Here is a 16,409-nt window from a genome sequence, read left to right as displayed (position 1 = left end):
CCCCACTGGTAAGATTGTCCTTATATTTGAACATTCTGCTTTTGCGTAGACGGTTCAGGTTGTCAAGATCTTCTAAAACACATTTGTAGAAATTATCAATCGCATTGCCACCAGGTAATGTGGGAATCCATTTAGACTTGGACTTAAGCCCACTGACAATGCTATAGTCTGATTGTATATTTAACTCTTCTAGAAGAGTGTCCATGTCAAGAGGAGAGTCCAAAGCATTTCTTTGGTTTGGAGCAAAGGGATAGAGGTATGAATGTCACTGCACCTGTAACAGACACCAGCGAAACCTTATCAATAAATGATGTACATGCAACTCATCTTCTCTTATCTTTGACCGATATGGAAGACTCTCCTCTTGACATGGACACTCTTCTAGAAGAGTTAAATATAGAATCAGACTATAGCATTGTCAGTGGGCTTAAGTCCAAGTCTAAATGGATTCCCACATTACCTGGTGGCAATGCGATTGATAATTTCTACAAATGTGTTTTAGAAGATCTTGACAACCTGAACCGTCTACGCAAAAGCAGAATGTTCAAATATAAGGACAATCTTACCAGTGGGGAAAGAGTGGCACTGAACACACTTATGAATGATCATACAATCACTATACGAGAGGCAGACAAGGGAGGGAATGTAGTGGTAATGGATCGCATAGACTATCAATTAGAAATTAGTCAACAATTGCAAGATACACTATGTTATGAACGCCTCACATACAACCCCATTGGTTCTCTAACAATAGAAATCAATTCCCATTTGCTAAATTGGAAGCAGTCTGGGTTACTGAACGAGGAAGAATATCTATACCTAAAAGTTTTTAGACCAACCTACCCATGGCTTTACACCTTGCCTAAGATACACAAGAACCTACCTTTTCCACCAGGGAGACCCATTGTGTCTGGCATGGGTGGCCCTACCGAAAGGCTAGCGGAATATGCAGATCTCTTTCTGGGACCGATAGTCCGAAATTTACCTTCCTATATTCAGGATTCTAAACATATACTAAGTACCTTAGCAGATATGGAATGGCAAGAAGATTTTTATCTTGTGACGATGGACGTGGTATCTTTATATACCAGCATCGATATAGATTTGGGTATTCAGGCGATCAACAAATGTCTTGGCAATAGACCGGCCACCCTTTTGAAACATACTGAAATGCTGTCCACCATGATAGAACTAGTACTTAGAAACAACTATTTCATGTGTAACAAACATTGGTACAAACAAAAGCAAGGTGTAGCCATGGGCTCAAAAATATCACCCTCGTTTGCGAACCTGTTCATGGGCGCACTGGAGGCGGATCTGATTTGGGGTGATAGGGGCAGCCAATATATCGACTCCATAATATTCTGGGGTCGATATATTGATGACTGCATCCTAATTTGGTCAGGCTCAGAGGAATTATTACAAAATTTCTTTCAATACTTAAATGACAATACATGGAAAATCAACTTCACTATGAAGTGGAGCAAAACTAATATAGAATTCCTAGACATTGAATTCTATGTGTCCTCCAATTGCTTGCACAGTAGACTGTTCAGGAAGTCAACAGCATGCAATGCAATCTTGCATGCCACCAGCTTTCACCCCCCACACCAAATTAACGCCATACCTTTTGGCGAATTTGTTCGGGCGAGAAGAAACTGTAGTGAGGATGTTGAGTTCGGGAGATGCGTGACCAACATGAAAGAAAGATTTCAGGCCAGGGGCTATGTAAACAACACTATTGTGAAAGCTGAACAGAGGATTAAGAAAGTAAAGAGAATAGACACTCTAATCACTAAACAAAAACTGAACACTGATGGCAAAGATATTATAAGAATGGTCACAGACTTCAACTCACTCCATTCTGATCTAAGAAAAAGTCTCACGAAACACTGGAGTCTTTTGAAGTCTGAGAAAGCACTGTGTAACTGTATCACGGAACGACCCCTTATCTCATTTAGAAGAGGTAATACTTTACGGAACAAGTTGAGTCCCACTGTACCCCGGGACATTAGGAGTGCTGACTGGTTGACACAACGTGGTCTGGGTTTCCACAAATGCGGTTTCTGCAGCATGTGTAAATGGGCTAAACATGGAACAACTGGTTTTATGGGCCCTGATGGAGTATGTTATAACATCAAAAGCAACATCAACTGTACAACTAAATTTGTCATCTATATCATTGAATGTGAATGTGGCAAAAGATATGTGGGGAGCACGATCAGATCTTTAAAAGAAAGAATGTTGGAACATATGAGAGCGATTGTCAACGGTGACCCCAAATATCCGGTGGCTTTACATGTAGCCTCTTGCCAACAAAGTCAGAAAAATAAAAATGTACAATTCTTTGGTATAGAAACGATACCTCTGGCTGTAAGAGGTGGCAATCGCGAATTAAGACTAAGACGCACAGAAGCGACCTGGATCATGCGCATGAAATCTGTAAAATTGGGTTTGAATTATGACCATGAAATGCAATACTTTTTGGGTGACTGAATAGAATAGATTGTGATTTTATACGTATCTAAGATGGTCTAAGGAGTCATCAATACTGTGGAAACTACATATGTGGAAACATGTCTAAGCTTTTAGTATTTTGTTTTCTTGAATTACATCTTTCTTAATGCTGGGATGTTTCTCCCGCGCCGACAGATACTAATGTAAATACTAAAATATGGATTAAGAGAAAATACTTATTGTATTGTGATAGGCTGTCACAGTATGATTGGGCCCTTCTCACAATAGCAGATAAATCGATAATGTATATAGTTTTAATCACGGTGCACACTGCACCATAGCACACAGATCTAGATTCGGAATGTCACTGTGCACTGGGGAACAGGATCGCAACAAATAAAGGTTTGGAATTCCTAGAAACAGATATATATTCAATTCTGTAAGAATAACGTAGAATACTGCGTACGTCATTTTGGCTTTTCACTTTCTCACCCGCTAATAGCAATACTTTGTCGCTAATCGAGTACATGTTTCATCGATACTCATGAAATTTATCTCTACTTACTAAATACAGTGACAACGGTGAAACCCTATATACTATGTAGAGATACGATATTTTACCATTCTAAGATGGCCGACCCGTTTTCGTCTCCAATTGCAGTCACACTGCAGACAGCGTCGGGTGCCCACGAGGCGCTGATATATGGGCGTGAACGCGGTCACGTGTCCTTACACGGAACCGGGCCCGGGAAGAGCTGCACTCACTTGCTGCTCCAGAGATACGCCGCACACGGGTAAGCGGAAACGATGCGCCCACGCATGTTAGTATGATTGTATCTCGGGGGTATCCTTATCTACGAGTAAGTCCCCTTAATTCCGCTTTTGTTTTCTGCCAATAGCTCACGACAATAACCGATTGGGAACTGCACCAGGTTTTCCTATTACTAAATGGATAAGGGTAAGACAACAAAGAAGTGCTGACAGATATTAGCACGAAAGGACAATTAATCATAGGAGCACGAATGCAAACAATACTCTCCTTTTTTTAACAGCACACTTCTAACCATAGAAGTTTCGAAAGTTTGTTGAGGAATATCGAGTGATTTCCGAGCCCGTCCTTGAAAGTATATGCTGTCGAAACAGATGTGAGTCCAAGTGCATCTCCGTGTATGCTAATACTTACAGTACTCTACGCAGGAATACAGGATTGTAGAGATTAATTAACTTTTGCTAAATACATAGTTAACATAGGATTCCAGAGCAGTTTTCTATATAGTTTTATATAACAATAGAACTGTAGTTTGATAATACCTGTGACATTCCTGGCTCAGGCAGTTCTGCTTAGAGCCAACAATGGATGACAGCAACACTGCTTATCTTTAGTGACATATTTTATCTCAATTATGTCACAGATACTAGGATTTTCACCGCGTCTGGACGCACTCACACCAGTGCTACCAGGGAATGCCCGGCTGGGTTGGAATTATCACCAGCTAAGCGGTGAGTCTACGTGCTAGATTCTAATTGAGTCTCACTGTGGCGTTTTCTTGCCCAGGCATCACTCTAGTACATGTGGTGATGAGATCTTTCCGTTTTTTCTCCCCCCTTTTTTGAACATTTATACAGACCTTCGGATGTTGACACGGCCGTCTAGGTATGTCTTCTCAATGACACATTGTTGCACTCTATCACTAGTTTGGCATGCAGGATGTAAGAGCCGTACACGATCAGGACACGCTCGTTGCGCCTTAGGTTTATATCACGATGTGTCATTGGGTTCAATGACTACATATAGTGAGTTACTACCTTCTCCCACACATCCCTTCACGACCACTATCACGTACACTCACGTCTGTTTTAATTTCGACTATAGACACTGGATTCGACACGGATGTATTGTGGTAGCACTAGAAAGAACATGTTTGAAATAATCACTGTATGTTCACTGCTGGAGGAAGCATGTACTGTATGAATATAATACCCAGACAACATAGTCTGGTTTAAGTATTTTATATGTACAAGATATATGCTATATGCAACTTATTTATTTGTTTCAGCCCTGATGAATCGCTAAGGCGATGAAACACGTGTCGGCTGGCTGTAATCTTCATTAAAGACACCAAGATTTACTCATCTTGTGAACTTGTTAAAATTCTGTCATTTTGTGCTTTGGAACATGCGTGTATATTGTCATTGTACATAACGTCTATACTTTACAGAGTGCTACGGCAAACCGTTTTAACAATTCAAACAGTTAATGCTTCAGTTAATTATCAGATTGTTGAATTAATCGTCTCTTTTTTAAAGCAGATAAAAAGAAGGACGCCAACGAAAAACAAGTAAAAAGATCAGGTAATAACTGCAGATAATGAAGGGCCACAAGACACTGCCTAAAATTCATTTTACGGATAAGGGGGGACAATAAACCTTTTCCTTTCCTCACAATAAATTTGCAAAAAAACAAGAAATGCAAATCATTCTGAATAGATCGATCATCACATGTGCAAAATGGCAATTCAGATGTTACATCGTTATTATGAGGTAACCCAAGTATCAAGGGGATTTAGTTCAGTCGAAATCTAACCAAAATATAGCTATGTCGTAAATTAGTGACGAACATTAGATAGATTGAATTCACATCCATTTGAATTATGCTTGGAACCTCCAGGAATGCCCTAACAATTGCCATCTTAATATTGGAGACCTCCCTCCTTGCCTGTAATCTAGCTAACAAATGATTTTTTAAATCTTTTTTAGAAATAGACCAGCAAGTTGTGGGATCTGTGAACAGAAGGTGTAACCCAACTGCTTGAAGGGTAGATTCAACATAACATAACCAACTGATATTATTTTCCCCATCAAGCTTCAAGACGTCATTTATAATCTCCCTTGTTAACGAGAGTCTCCTTCCACCACACCGAGCGCCACATTAAGATGCGCGCCACACAAATTGTATCAGTTATATAAGGGACTCGCAACTCCATATGACAATAAAAATTAGAGCATGATTTTGCCAGTGAACTCAAAATTTTAAAAAAGGTATCTTCTATAGATTGTAATTTTGGGCAGTCTTGAATGCCCCAGACAGCTGCTCCATAAGTGGCAGCATAAACTTTTGGCTTCATAAACTTTTTTAATTGCTTCGATAGGTTTAGAACCTACTTTTTTTTAAATAAATTTAAAAAGTGCCCCAATATTTTTCTCCATCTGTAGCCCCCTATTTATGACCATACTTTGCCAGTTATTCTGGCAGACAAACATAATCCCTAAATAATAAAAAAAAATCAAAAACTCTCAACTTGCCCCCTTCAATACAAATTGATGGTTGTTTCCGCTGCTTTTGCACTGCCACTTAGACAAAGGACTTTGAATAATATATGTTCATGTCCAGCTGGTTCATAAAGTTAGTATAATCCGTCACTAATCAGCGGAGAGCATTACTAGTACGAGCTAAAATCACTGTGCCGTCTGCATATAAAATTACCGGTATTTGTAGTGAATTAATGTAAGGAACATCTGGAGTAGAACCCTGCAAAGCGGATTCAACATCATTAGTGTAAAGTGCAAATAAAAAGGGTGCTAGAACACACCCCTCTCCCACACCTCTATCAATTTTGAAGTGCATAGTACACGTGCCTCCCTTTCCATAACTTACACAAGCTAAGGCACCTGAATACAAATCACAAATAATATTAATGATCTGTATATCCACCCCATTGCCTCCATGATCTGCCACAGCCTAGGCTGTGCCACGTAGTCAAAGGCTGCGGATAGATCCATGAAGGCAGGGTATAAATGACCTTTTTTCTGCTGTATACTTTGCAATTATTAGGTTCAGACACTGATCCACAGTGCCTTTTTCTTTTCTGAACCCAAACTGACATGGGATTATAATTTTAGTCTCCAGAACCCATTCCTCAAGCCTATTTAAAAGCAGCCGGCCCATTAGTTTTGCAGTTGAGTCTATTAAAGATATGGGCCTATAATTGTTCGGGATTGACCTATCTCCCTTTTTGTAGCTTAGAGCTACCTTTCATTAGTGCCTATTCAAGAGCTCAGGCCAATGTAATCAGATGGGCATTTAACCTCCTACATGTGGAAGAAGGCTCTTTAACTGCCTTACTAAATCATGTAACCTTTAATGTGGGAACAAACCAATATACATTTAACAAAAATCTTAAGATAGTCCTTGTGTACTTCCGATGTACCGAAATCATCCTACAATCCTGATCTCCGGGTCACCTGAAGCTATTTTTAAAACCTATGACTGCACGATTAAGTTTTGATCTTGATATGGCGCGCTGCTTGCAACTATCTCACTAGAAGTCTTTTGGGTCTACTATTGAGTTCAAGACACACCAAAAATATCTGAGTTAGACCCTTGAGCATAGTGTACGACGATTCATTACTATTCTTCACCTAGGAATATTACCCTTAAATGGTTACACACAGAGTTGGAGTGATGCAAATAAAAGGACAGGAATTTGCGATAAATGTAATAGAGGAGTCTAGGACCTAACCGATGTGCTTTACTTCTGCTCCAACAAAGTTCTGGTATAGGTTAGGAATCACTGCTTAAAACCCATATATATTAGGTATAACCTCTCCACTACTAATGGTCTGATTGCCTTAATGAAATCTCCGCCAAATGAATTTGTTTGTTATAATATGTATACATTCCTGAAATCTTTTTTATCTATATTTTAAATGGAACATATCTATTATCATGTTTTATTGGCGAATATTTTATATAAATCACATTCATTATGTATTTATTTTAAATTGGTGATCTTCATTGAGGTCTAAATCAATAAATAAAATAGAAGTAGCTATTCCAACTCCACATCTACTTAACGTGAAAACATATGTACCATGTAGGTACATATGTGTGGAGTTAGGTATAGAAAAATCTAGACTTGGATACCTGTCAATATGTTTTCGATATTCTGTCCTCAATACTATGTCCCATCAATATTGTGGTTTCAAAATTCAGGGTGCACAACTCCAAAACTAATTACATCCGCCATGTTTTACTCTTGCCAAACTGCTATTTTTCTGCTTCATCTTCAGGTCTTTCAGCATGCTTCCAGGTCTAATCCCTTCTCTGTCCTTCAGGGTCCTTTTGGTGATCTGACAAAATTCACATTCCTTCAGGGTATGAGGAGGTAGACGCTACCATAACTGGTGTGGGTATGATGCAGCTTGCTTCGTCTCATATGATGGGCACTTAATAAATAGGAATAGCATTCTGACAAGAAAAAAACTTGCAAAAATGAACAAAAAAATCTATACATTCCTTCTAGATGATAAAAACGTAGAGTTGAATTGGTGAATAACGTAGATTCTGAGAGAAATTACTCTGAAAAAAGCAGTATGAAAAAATCCAATACATTTCTAGGATCCCAGAGTCACAGGAACTACAACAAGCAATTGCAATGCAATCAGTCTCGCATTTGGGACCTTATATGTATTTAGCAATGCAGCACATTAGCCTGGGTGCTGAAACATCTACTGTTCTTTAACATGGAGGGAAAGTAAGCACCAAAATGAATAAATAGCCAGGTAAGGGAAGACATGGAGAGAAATATTGCCTTTCAACAGTTAATGGTATAGTCCAAAGCTCTGTTTTTAATATAAAATCAGGGACTTCGGTGGTCATATCACTGAAGATACAAGATTTAAAAAATAAATTCTTGTCTACGGGTGCTCGTGGAAGACAATTTCTATGGACTGGAACCTAGAGAATGCAAAAGTGATTCTGGTATTTTACTAACCCCTGCTGGTCGTTTCCTATCAAGAAAGGTAAATAGAGGTAGTTGACAGAAAAATAAAAAGTCTCTCAGCAGAAAGCAATTCTGGTATTCTGCTGACTTCTGCTGGTCGTTTTCTATCAAGACAGTTAAATAGAGACAGTTGCACAGAAACAAAGTCCCTAAGCGGAAGCAGACAAGTCCTAGGGCTGATCTCCAGAGCCCACAAAGTACATACACATATAAGTATATATTAAGTATATACTAAAGTATATACCAGAGGTCTTGAGCGCTCAACCAATACCGTCAGGCACCTGGCATATTGGGTAGTGGAGGCTCCTGGAGCTATGATGAGACAAGATGTATTTTTAACTTTTGCAATGTAAACCTTTCAGTCTGCGCTTTTCCTCATTTCTTAGACCCGTAGGAAGCAGGTTGTATCGTAGATGTGGCAATGTATTTTTGAGAAAGGGTTTCCGATGTCACTAATAGTCTAAAATGTGGAAAGATCTTGCTAGCGACTTGCGTCATATTTTTGTATATTTTAACATGGATAATTATCAATGAAGATACTGCGATGCAGAATAAAGTTGCCTTTCACATTGTGCCGCTCAGGTTACTGCATAGCGACTCTAATTTTGGTGGAATTGTAGGATGCAGGAGTAAAGACTGCTACATGCCTTCTTGTTCTGCCTTGTGATAAAATTCTGGTCAGATGTGCTGGCAATACCTTTAAAAGCAGCAGGGTTAGAACTACACAGGAGCCAAAACTGTTATTGCAGGAGCTTTCTAGGAAAATTGAGTGACAATATATACCATGAGTGTAATCCTTATCAGGCCCAGGAGTGGACAAAATGGACAGTGAAAAAATGGCTGAGAGGCACAGCTATTGGTACACATTGAAAACTGTATGTACAACAGTAGGGAGTGCTCAAACAAACTCCAAAAATCTGGTTTGTTATTGTTAATTATTCATGTATGTTGGACAAGTGGAGCCATCAATGTCGAAAACAAATTGTGTTGTAGTTGAGGTCAGGTAGTGCACCCTGTTTTGCCACACAAGTTGTCTAATGCAAACTTAAGGCAGCTCTTAGATTCATAAATCGAGAGAACGAATGAAGAAGACTGTTTGAGGTGCAATTGTAAAGCTTAATCTGATGCTGTAAAGAACTAATCACGGTACTTCAGCAAATGCCAGGTACTAAAGGGACACATTTGACCATGCTATTTAGCGAATCCACGCCAATCTGAAACATAGCAGGTTTGAAATCTACTACTTTAGAGGCAATATTGTGCCACCACAAAAACTGGTTCTTTTGTGAATCAAGAAACAGCGAAGATCCATTGTAAAGTTTATGGGACATTGGCATTTCACTGTGGTGAAAAAGTCCTGAAACCCTATTTTACAGCTATGTAATACCTGTGGCTACATGACATAGCTCCCTGCATTGGCTGCCAATGGAGGTGCGGATTAAATTTAAAATATTGTTTTTGCCCATAGTGCCCTGTATAGCCGGGGGCCCAGTTACCTACAAAGGAGATTCTCTTTTTTTATCCCGACGAGACAGCTGCGTTCCTCTTTCCAATTACTGGCTCTGATCCCCCTGTTCTTTCGTCAAAGGCTTGGCAGATGCTCCCTTGTCCGGCAAGCTGCTTTGGTGTGGAACGCTTTGTCGTTGGCTATCTGCAGCATCAAAGACTCCCGGTCTTTTAAGAAAAAGCTGTAAACCTTCTTGTTTTAAACACATGATCCTTTCAGGTTTCGCACCGGGACAATCTTCGGAGTAGCTGTGCACGCTATACATGCATATAACAATAACAATAATAGCACCTAAACCTGCACTTTTCCAAATTACTTAGATTCACAAACATGGACAGCAAAATGAATACCAAAATAAAAGTATACCAAATTAACAAAGTCATTCTTAAAAAGATAACGGATGGACTGTTTAGCAGATGAAGAGTAAATAAAGACTATGTACTAACCAGCACTCGTCCACCAAAGACATAGCCTTTATTCAATTCAAAGTGCTTTATTCGAGTGTTTACTCATAAAAGCAGACAAACAAACACATAATAAAATACAATTAAATTACTAAGTCAGCATGACTTTAAGCACAATACACATTACAAAAAGAAGTTTTTTTTTTTTTAAAACACATTTCATCAAGTGATATACCATCGAGGTGCAAAGTTCATATTATAAAGTCATTTTAAAAGAACAATCCAATTACATAGTTAAAAATTAGTTTAAAAATGTTTTCGTCAGATAGACACCTGGCATGGGAACAGAGAATAGATGAACTAGCAGTCTCTGATCAACTAGGCAGAGAGTAGTCACCCTACTAGCAATCTCTGCCTAATTACCCACGCCCACCCCAAGTACTTTGCGGTCGCTATGATAATCCAGTTTAAGGAGGTAGTTTTAACAATGCGTAGAGCTACCGAGGAGCTTTTAGTACCCAAATTTCTGCACATGGGAGCCAACCACACACGTCTAGGAACAGAATATGCATGACAAACAAACAAGAAGTGTCCCAGAGTCTCATTGCCTTCCCCACAAACTAAGCAAGTTGCTGGACCTCTATTTCTCCATTTAGATGTTAAATTACCAAGAGGTAGAGAGCCAGCCCTCATTTGGAAAAACAGTTTCCTATCCATGGGTTTAGTTATAATATCCCAATACATTTCAAACATTGGAAACAGTTTAGCTTCAAGGAAGGCAGTCGTCATAGACCCATTATTGTTGTTAAGGAGACTCTTATTTTCAACCTGTTCCCAATAAAGGTTTTTTATAAACAACTTTGATGGAAAGGATGACCCGGTTGGATCCGACCACAATTCACTCAACCCTAGTTCACTTAGTGCAGTTCTCAAAGATCTAAACCATTTAATTTCATGAAATCGATCTGCTTTGATCACATCAGCAAATCCTTCTGCATATTGTGACAACTCGGGGGTGGTCCAGATTCTACGCCAATATAATATCAGTCGAAGTTTACACATAGCCGAAATTTCCTTCCTACCAAGATCATATCTGAGTGGCAAGAGGGGACTGCTCTGCGGGGTGCCAGTTAATTTTCGGAGGAAGCTATTCTCTGACCTCTGTAGCTCCTGGAGGTTTTCTTGCCCCCACAGCTCTGCCCCATATAGTGCAGACCCTATTGCTTTAGCCTCGTATATGATTAGTGGCGGTTTGATTGGCTTAGTTAAAGATTTCGTGTGCTCCTTAATGATGGTACCAGCCAGTTGTTTGTGTCTTAATATTGCCAGATTCAAGTGGTGGTTCCATCTGTTGTCATTTGAGATATGTATCCCCAAATAAGTAAAGGAATTCACAACTTCAAGGCAGCGCCCACTCATGGTAATTTTAGATTTATAATTCCTACAAGGATTAAAAACCATGAGTTTTGTTTTAGCTGCATTTACCTCCAACCCATGATCACAACAAAATTTGTCAAAAATTGCCAATGCCTTTTGCAGACCACTTGGGGATTTTGATAAAGTTAAGGTGTCGTCTGCGAACATTAAAATTGGAACTTTTGCACCAGCGAGAGAGGGAGCATCTACGGGCTCAGCTTGCATAAGGGGAACAATTCCGTTTATAAAAAGAGTAAACAGTGTTGGTGCCATTGAGCAACCCTGCCGAACCCCCCGCTCGACAGGGAAGTCAATAGTATCGTTACCGTAGCCACCCCATTGGATCTTAGCATAAGTGCCCTCGTGAAGTCTCATGATCAAGGTTTCGCACCGGGACAATCTTCGGAGTAGCTGTGCACGCTATACATGCATATAACAATAACAATAATAGCACCTAAACCTGCACTTTTCCAAATTACTTAGATTCACAAACATGGACAGCAAAATGAATACCAAAATAAAAGTATACCAAATTAACAAAGTCATTCTTAAAAAGATAACGGATGGACTGTTTAGCAGATGAAGAGTAAATAAAGACTATGTACTAACCAGCACTCGTCCACCAAAGACATAGCCTTTATTTCCTAGCACAGCACATGTATGTGCAGCACGTGGATGAGGAGGATCATTCTAAAAACAGTAACAAGTAAAACATTAGTGATTTAAAAGTGAGTACAGCACAAGTAAAACACAGAAATGGCTGATATTTACAACAAAGTGTGTGTGGTGTGTGTGTGTGGGGGGGGGGCTGGGGCTGGGATGCCATGTTGTACACTTCTACCCTCCAACTGTATTACCCATATACCTTCTGCAAATTCTTGACTATAACTTGGGTGAGTAGTTAAAGTTTATTCTAAGAGGTGGTAGAATTTGATGCAGCAGACACAATAAAGATCACTATTCAGCACAGCAATTATAGTCTAGAATGGAACAGGATGGATAAATTACTTACCTGTAATCCTAGTTCTCTTCCAGGGGTATCCTCATCAAAGTCATAAGCATTGAATATTCACGCCCATGTGCGGGACCCCGGAAACGATATAAAACTATATATGTAAAAACACATATATCTCGCTCCACTTATATGTACGTACATATATTATTTTTCTCACACCAAAGCAGCCCCAAAACTGAGGCTAAACCAATGAAATCACATGTACATGTACTGCAATTAGTAAGGAAAAAAAACACATTAGGCCAAATATCCCTTGAACTTTGTGTTTTAATGAGTAAAACCACTCATAAATCCTGAAAATTGCTAATAAATAGACATTGTTAGCCCTCAGGCTGCATTGTAAAAACAATAGCATAGAAAATGAAACCATTTTCAACAACAACTGGCACCGTGCCTTTAAGGCAGCCATGACCCCAGGCTTCCCATCATGCCTCAGTTGTTCTTTGCATAACCCTGAAGACAGGGCTCAACCATAAGATTGTAATAGTACTGAATCTCATTTATGACTTTGATGAGGCTACCCCTGGAAGAGAACTAGGATTACAGGTAAGTAACTTATCCTTCTCTTCCAGGGGATCCTCATCAATAGTCATAAGCACTGAATAGAATAGCAAGCACATCAACCACCTGCAGGTAAATGAGAAGTACATGACCCAACCAAATCATAACAGCCAATAACTCAGCTGTTAAACAGATTCCTCAGGGAGGCCTGGCCACCTGGGTATCTGCTCTTGTGTCAGATTCTAGACAGTAATGTCTAGTAAATGTATGGACAGACCCCCAGGTCGCCGCTTTACAAATCTCAGACATGGGCACATTATGCAGGTAAGCCGCCATGGCAGCTCTACCTCTAGTGGAATGCGCTTTAGGGGTAAACCCCAGAGGTTTTTGCGACAATTGGTAAGCAAGTTTGATACACGAAACGATCCATCTGGAAGTTGAACGTTTCGATGCTGCATGACCAGTCCGTATCGATCCATAGTTAACAAATAGCTGATAAGAATGCCGAATAGACTTGGACCTGTCCAGATAGAACTTTAGAACCCTTTTCAGGTCCAAAAAGTGTAAAGCCCTCTCAGCTGGAGTAGAGGGATTGGGAAAGAAAGTGGGCAGAGAAATCGACTGATTGACATGAAAATCTGACACCACTTTCGGCAGGAAAGAAGGGTGTGTTCTCAGCACCACTCTATTCAAATGAAACACTGTATATGGTTCCTTGGTACAGAGAGCCTGCATCTCGCTCACCCTACGAGCTGACGTAATAGCAACCAAAAAAGCGGCTTTCCAGGAAATATGCTGTAAAGCAGCTTTATGAAGGGGCTCAAAAGGAGGGCCCATCAATTTTGATAGTACTAGGTTCAGCTCCCAGGGAGGAGAAGGAGGACGTATTGGAGGGTACACCTTTTTCAGACCCTGCAGGAAATCCTTTACTGCTGGCAACTGGAAAAAAAAAGCTTGTGAAGGTGATTGCCTATAACCTGTTATAGCAGCTAAATGCACCTCAATAGAATTGAACTTCAACCCTGCTTTAGCCAGGTACAACAAGTAGGGAAGAACTGCTTCTTCCTGACCCTCCACCGGATTATGCCCATTCTGCATACACCACATATAGAACCGCTTCCACTTGCATGCGTAAGAATGTCTTGTGGAAGGCCGTGGTGCTTCTTTCAGAATGGACATGCAGTCCTGTGGCAGTCCTAGATGGCCGTATTGAATGACCTCAGGAGCCATGCTGCCAGGCTCAGTGACGGAAGGTTGGGATGGTGAATCCTCCCGTTCATCTTCGATAACAGGTCCGGCCTGCATGGAAGCCTCTTGTGAGGAGCCACTGACAGGTGAAGCAGGTCTGTGTACCAACATTGTTTCGGCCAGTCGGGGGCAATCAGGATCATTGATGTGCACGAGTGGTTCAGCTTGCTCACCACCTTTGGGATCAACAGAAGGGGTGGAAAAGCGTACACAAATTCCCCTGACCAGTCGATCAAAAGAGCATTCCCTCTTGTTCCTGGCCGGTAGAACCTTGAGGCGAAGCTTGGGCATTTGCTGTTTACGTCGTCCGCGAAGAGGTCTATAGAAGGACGACCCCAAGACGGGAAAATACCTTCTAGCACTTCGTCGTTGAGAACCTAGTTCTCTCTGTCTTCGAAGTGCCGACTTAGTGCGTCCGCCCTGACATTCTGCTCTCCTGGGAGGTGGACTGCTTGAACAGACAACTTGCGAGCCAGAAGCCAATGCCAGATGCGCTGAGCTTCCAGTGATAGCGTCCTTGATCGTGTTCCTGCCTGCTTGTTCAAGTAGTACATCGTGGTGGTGTTGTCTGTTTGTACTAGAACCGCTGCCTCCTGAAGCGAGGGAAGGAATGCTTTGAGGGCCAGGTGGACTGCTCTCAATTCCAGCAAGTTGATGTGGTAGGTGCTCTCTTTGGAAGACCACAGACCCTGCACTTGGAGAGGACCCATGTGCGCTCCCCAGCCTTGTAGAGACGAGTCTGTGATTATCGTTTGAGCAGGAGGAGGTTGATGGAAGAGAACTCCCACCTGCATGTTCTTTGTCCACCACTGGATGGAAGCTTGAGCCACCTCTGACAAAGTGATCTGATCCTCCCAGCGAGCTGATTGCTGGTCCCATTTATCCTCCCGATCCAGCTGAAGAGGATGCATCTAAAGTCTGGCATTCGGTACCACGAAAATGCATGACGCCATCGACCCTATGAGGGAGGCTATTTTCCGCACTTTCTGAGTCCTGCTGCGAAGAACTTGCTGGCACTTTAGCGTTATAGAAAACTGTCTCTCCTCCGAAGGAAACACTTTTCCTACATCGGAGTCTAGCAGAGCTCCTAGAAAGTGAATCTTCTGAGTGGGTTGGGAGACAAATTTGCTGTAGTTGACATGTAGGCCTAGCCGCTGACATAGTTCTATGCAGGTCTGGAATTGATTCCTTACGTTGTCTGGGGAAGGACCTTTCAACAGCCAATCGTCTAGGTATGGGTATACGAAGACCCCCCTGCGGCGTAGAGCTGCCGCCACCACTGCAACACATTTCGTGAACACCCTGGGAGCTGACTTCAACCCAAACGGTAGGACTTTGAACTGGTAGTGGGAGGTCCCGACCCGGAACCGAAGGAATCTCCTGTGATCGAGCCGTATTGGGACATGAAAGTATGCATCTTGAAGGTCCAGCAAACACATCCAATCCCCCTTCCTGAGATGTGGATATATTTGATGAAGCGCAAACATGCGAAACTTTTCTTTTCTGACATGTCGACTGATCGTCCTCAAGTCCAGAATGGGCCTGTATTCTGCCTTCTGGCCCTTTTTTCTGACCAGAAGCTACCTTGAATACCTTTGAGCCACCGGCACCCTCTCGATGGCTGATTTTTCGATGAGTGTCGCTACTTCTTCCTTTAGCAGTTGTAGCTGGTGGCTTGACGTTGGCATCGGAGGAACGGATGGAGGTAGACGATGAAAACGAAGACAGTACCCATTCTGCAGCGTAGACAACACCCATTGATCTTTTGATCTTTTGTAATGGCCTGCCACTCTGCCCTGTGATGTGCAATGCTTCCCCCCACTGGAGTGGACAACGGCGCTGGGGGAAGTGAAGACTCATTGTTTCTGCTGGGGCTTACTGAATCTGTTGCCTTGGCGCTGATTCCAACCTCGTTTGGAATTGTGCTTGCCTTTGTATTGTGATTTTTGTTGGCCTTGTTGGTTCTAACCCTTCTGCCAGTGAGGGGTTTGAACCCTCTGCTTCGAAGAGCCCTTGTTGTCAGAGCGGAACTTCTTCCGGAATTCCTTTTTCTTTTCAAGCCCCATAGGTTTAAGGGT

The 16,409-nt window shown here is 41.3% G+C and overlaps 1 protein-coding gene across 3 annotated transcripts in view; it reads right to left on the bottom strand.

Annotated features, from left to right (window-relative positions):
- Window positions 1–16,409, bottom strand: part of KLHDC1 (kelch domain containing 1) — a 1,440,569-nt gene that overhangs the window by 618,863 nt on the left and 805,297 nt on the right. For all 3 annotated transcript variants that reach the window (XM_086936594.1, XM_086936596.1, XM_086936595.1), the window contains one exon: window positions 12,177–12,257. In XM_086936594.1, coding sequence (XP_086792720.1) covers window positions 12,177–12,257 — 81 coding nt within the window. The remainder of the gene's footprint in view (window positions 1–12,176; window positions 12,258–16,409) is intronic.

The sequence above is a fragment of the Lissotriton vulgaris genome, chromosome 9 (assembly GCF_964263255.1).
Source record: "Lissotriton vulgaris chromosome 9, aLisVul1.2, whole genome shotgun sequence".
Classification (NCBI taxonomy): Eukaryota; Metazoa; Chordata; class Amphibia; order Caudata; family Salamandridae; genus Lissotriton; species Lissotriton vulgaris.
The sequence above is the reverse complement of the archived record's forward strand: the minus strand, read 5'-3'. Positions and strand labels throughout refer to the sequence as shown.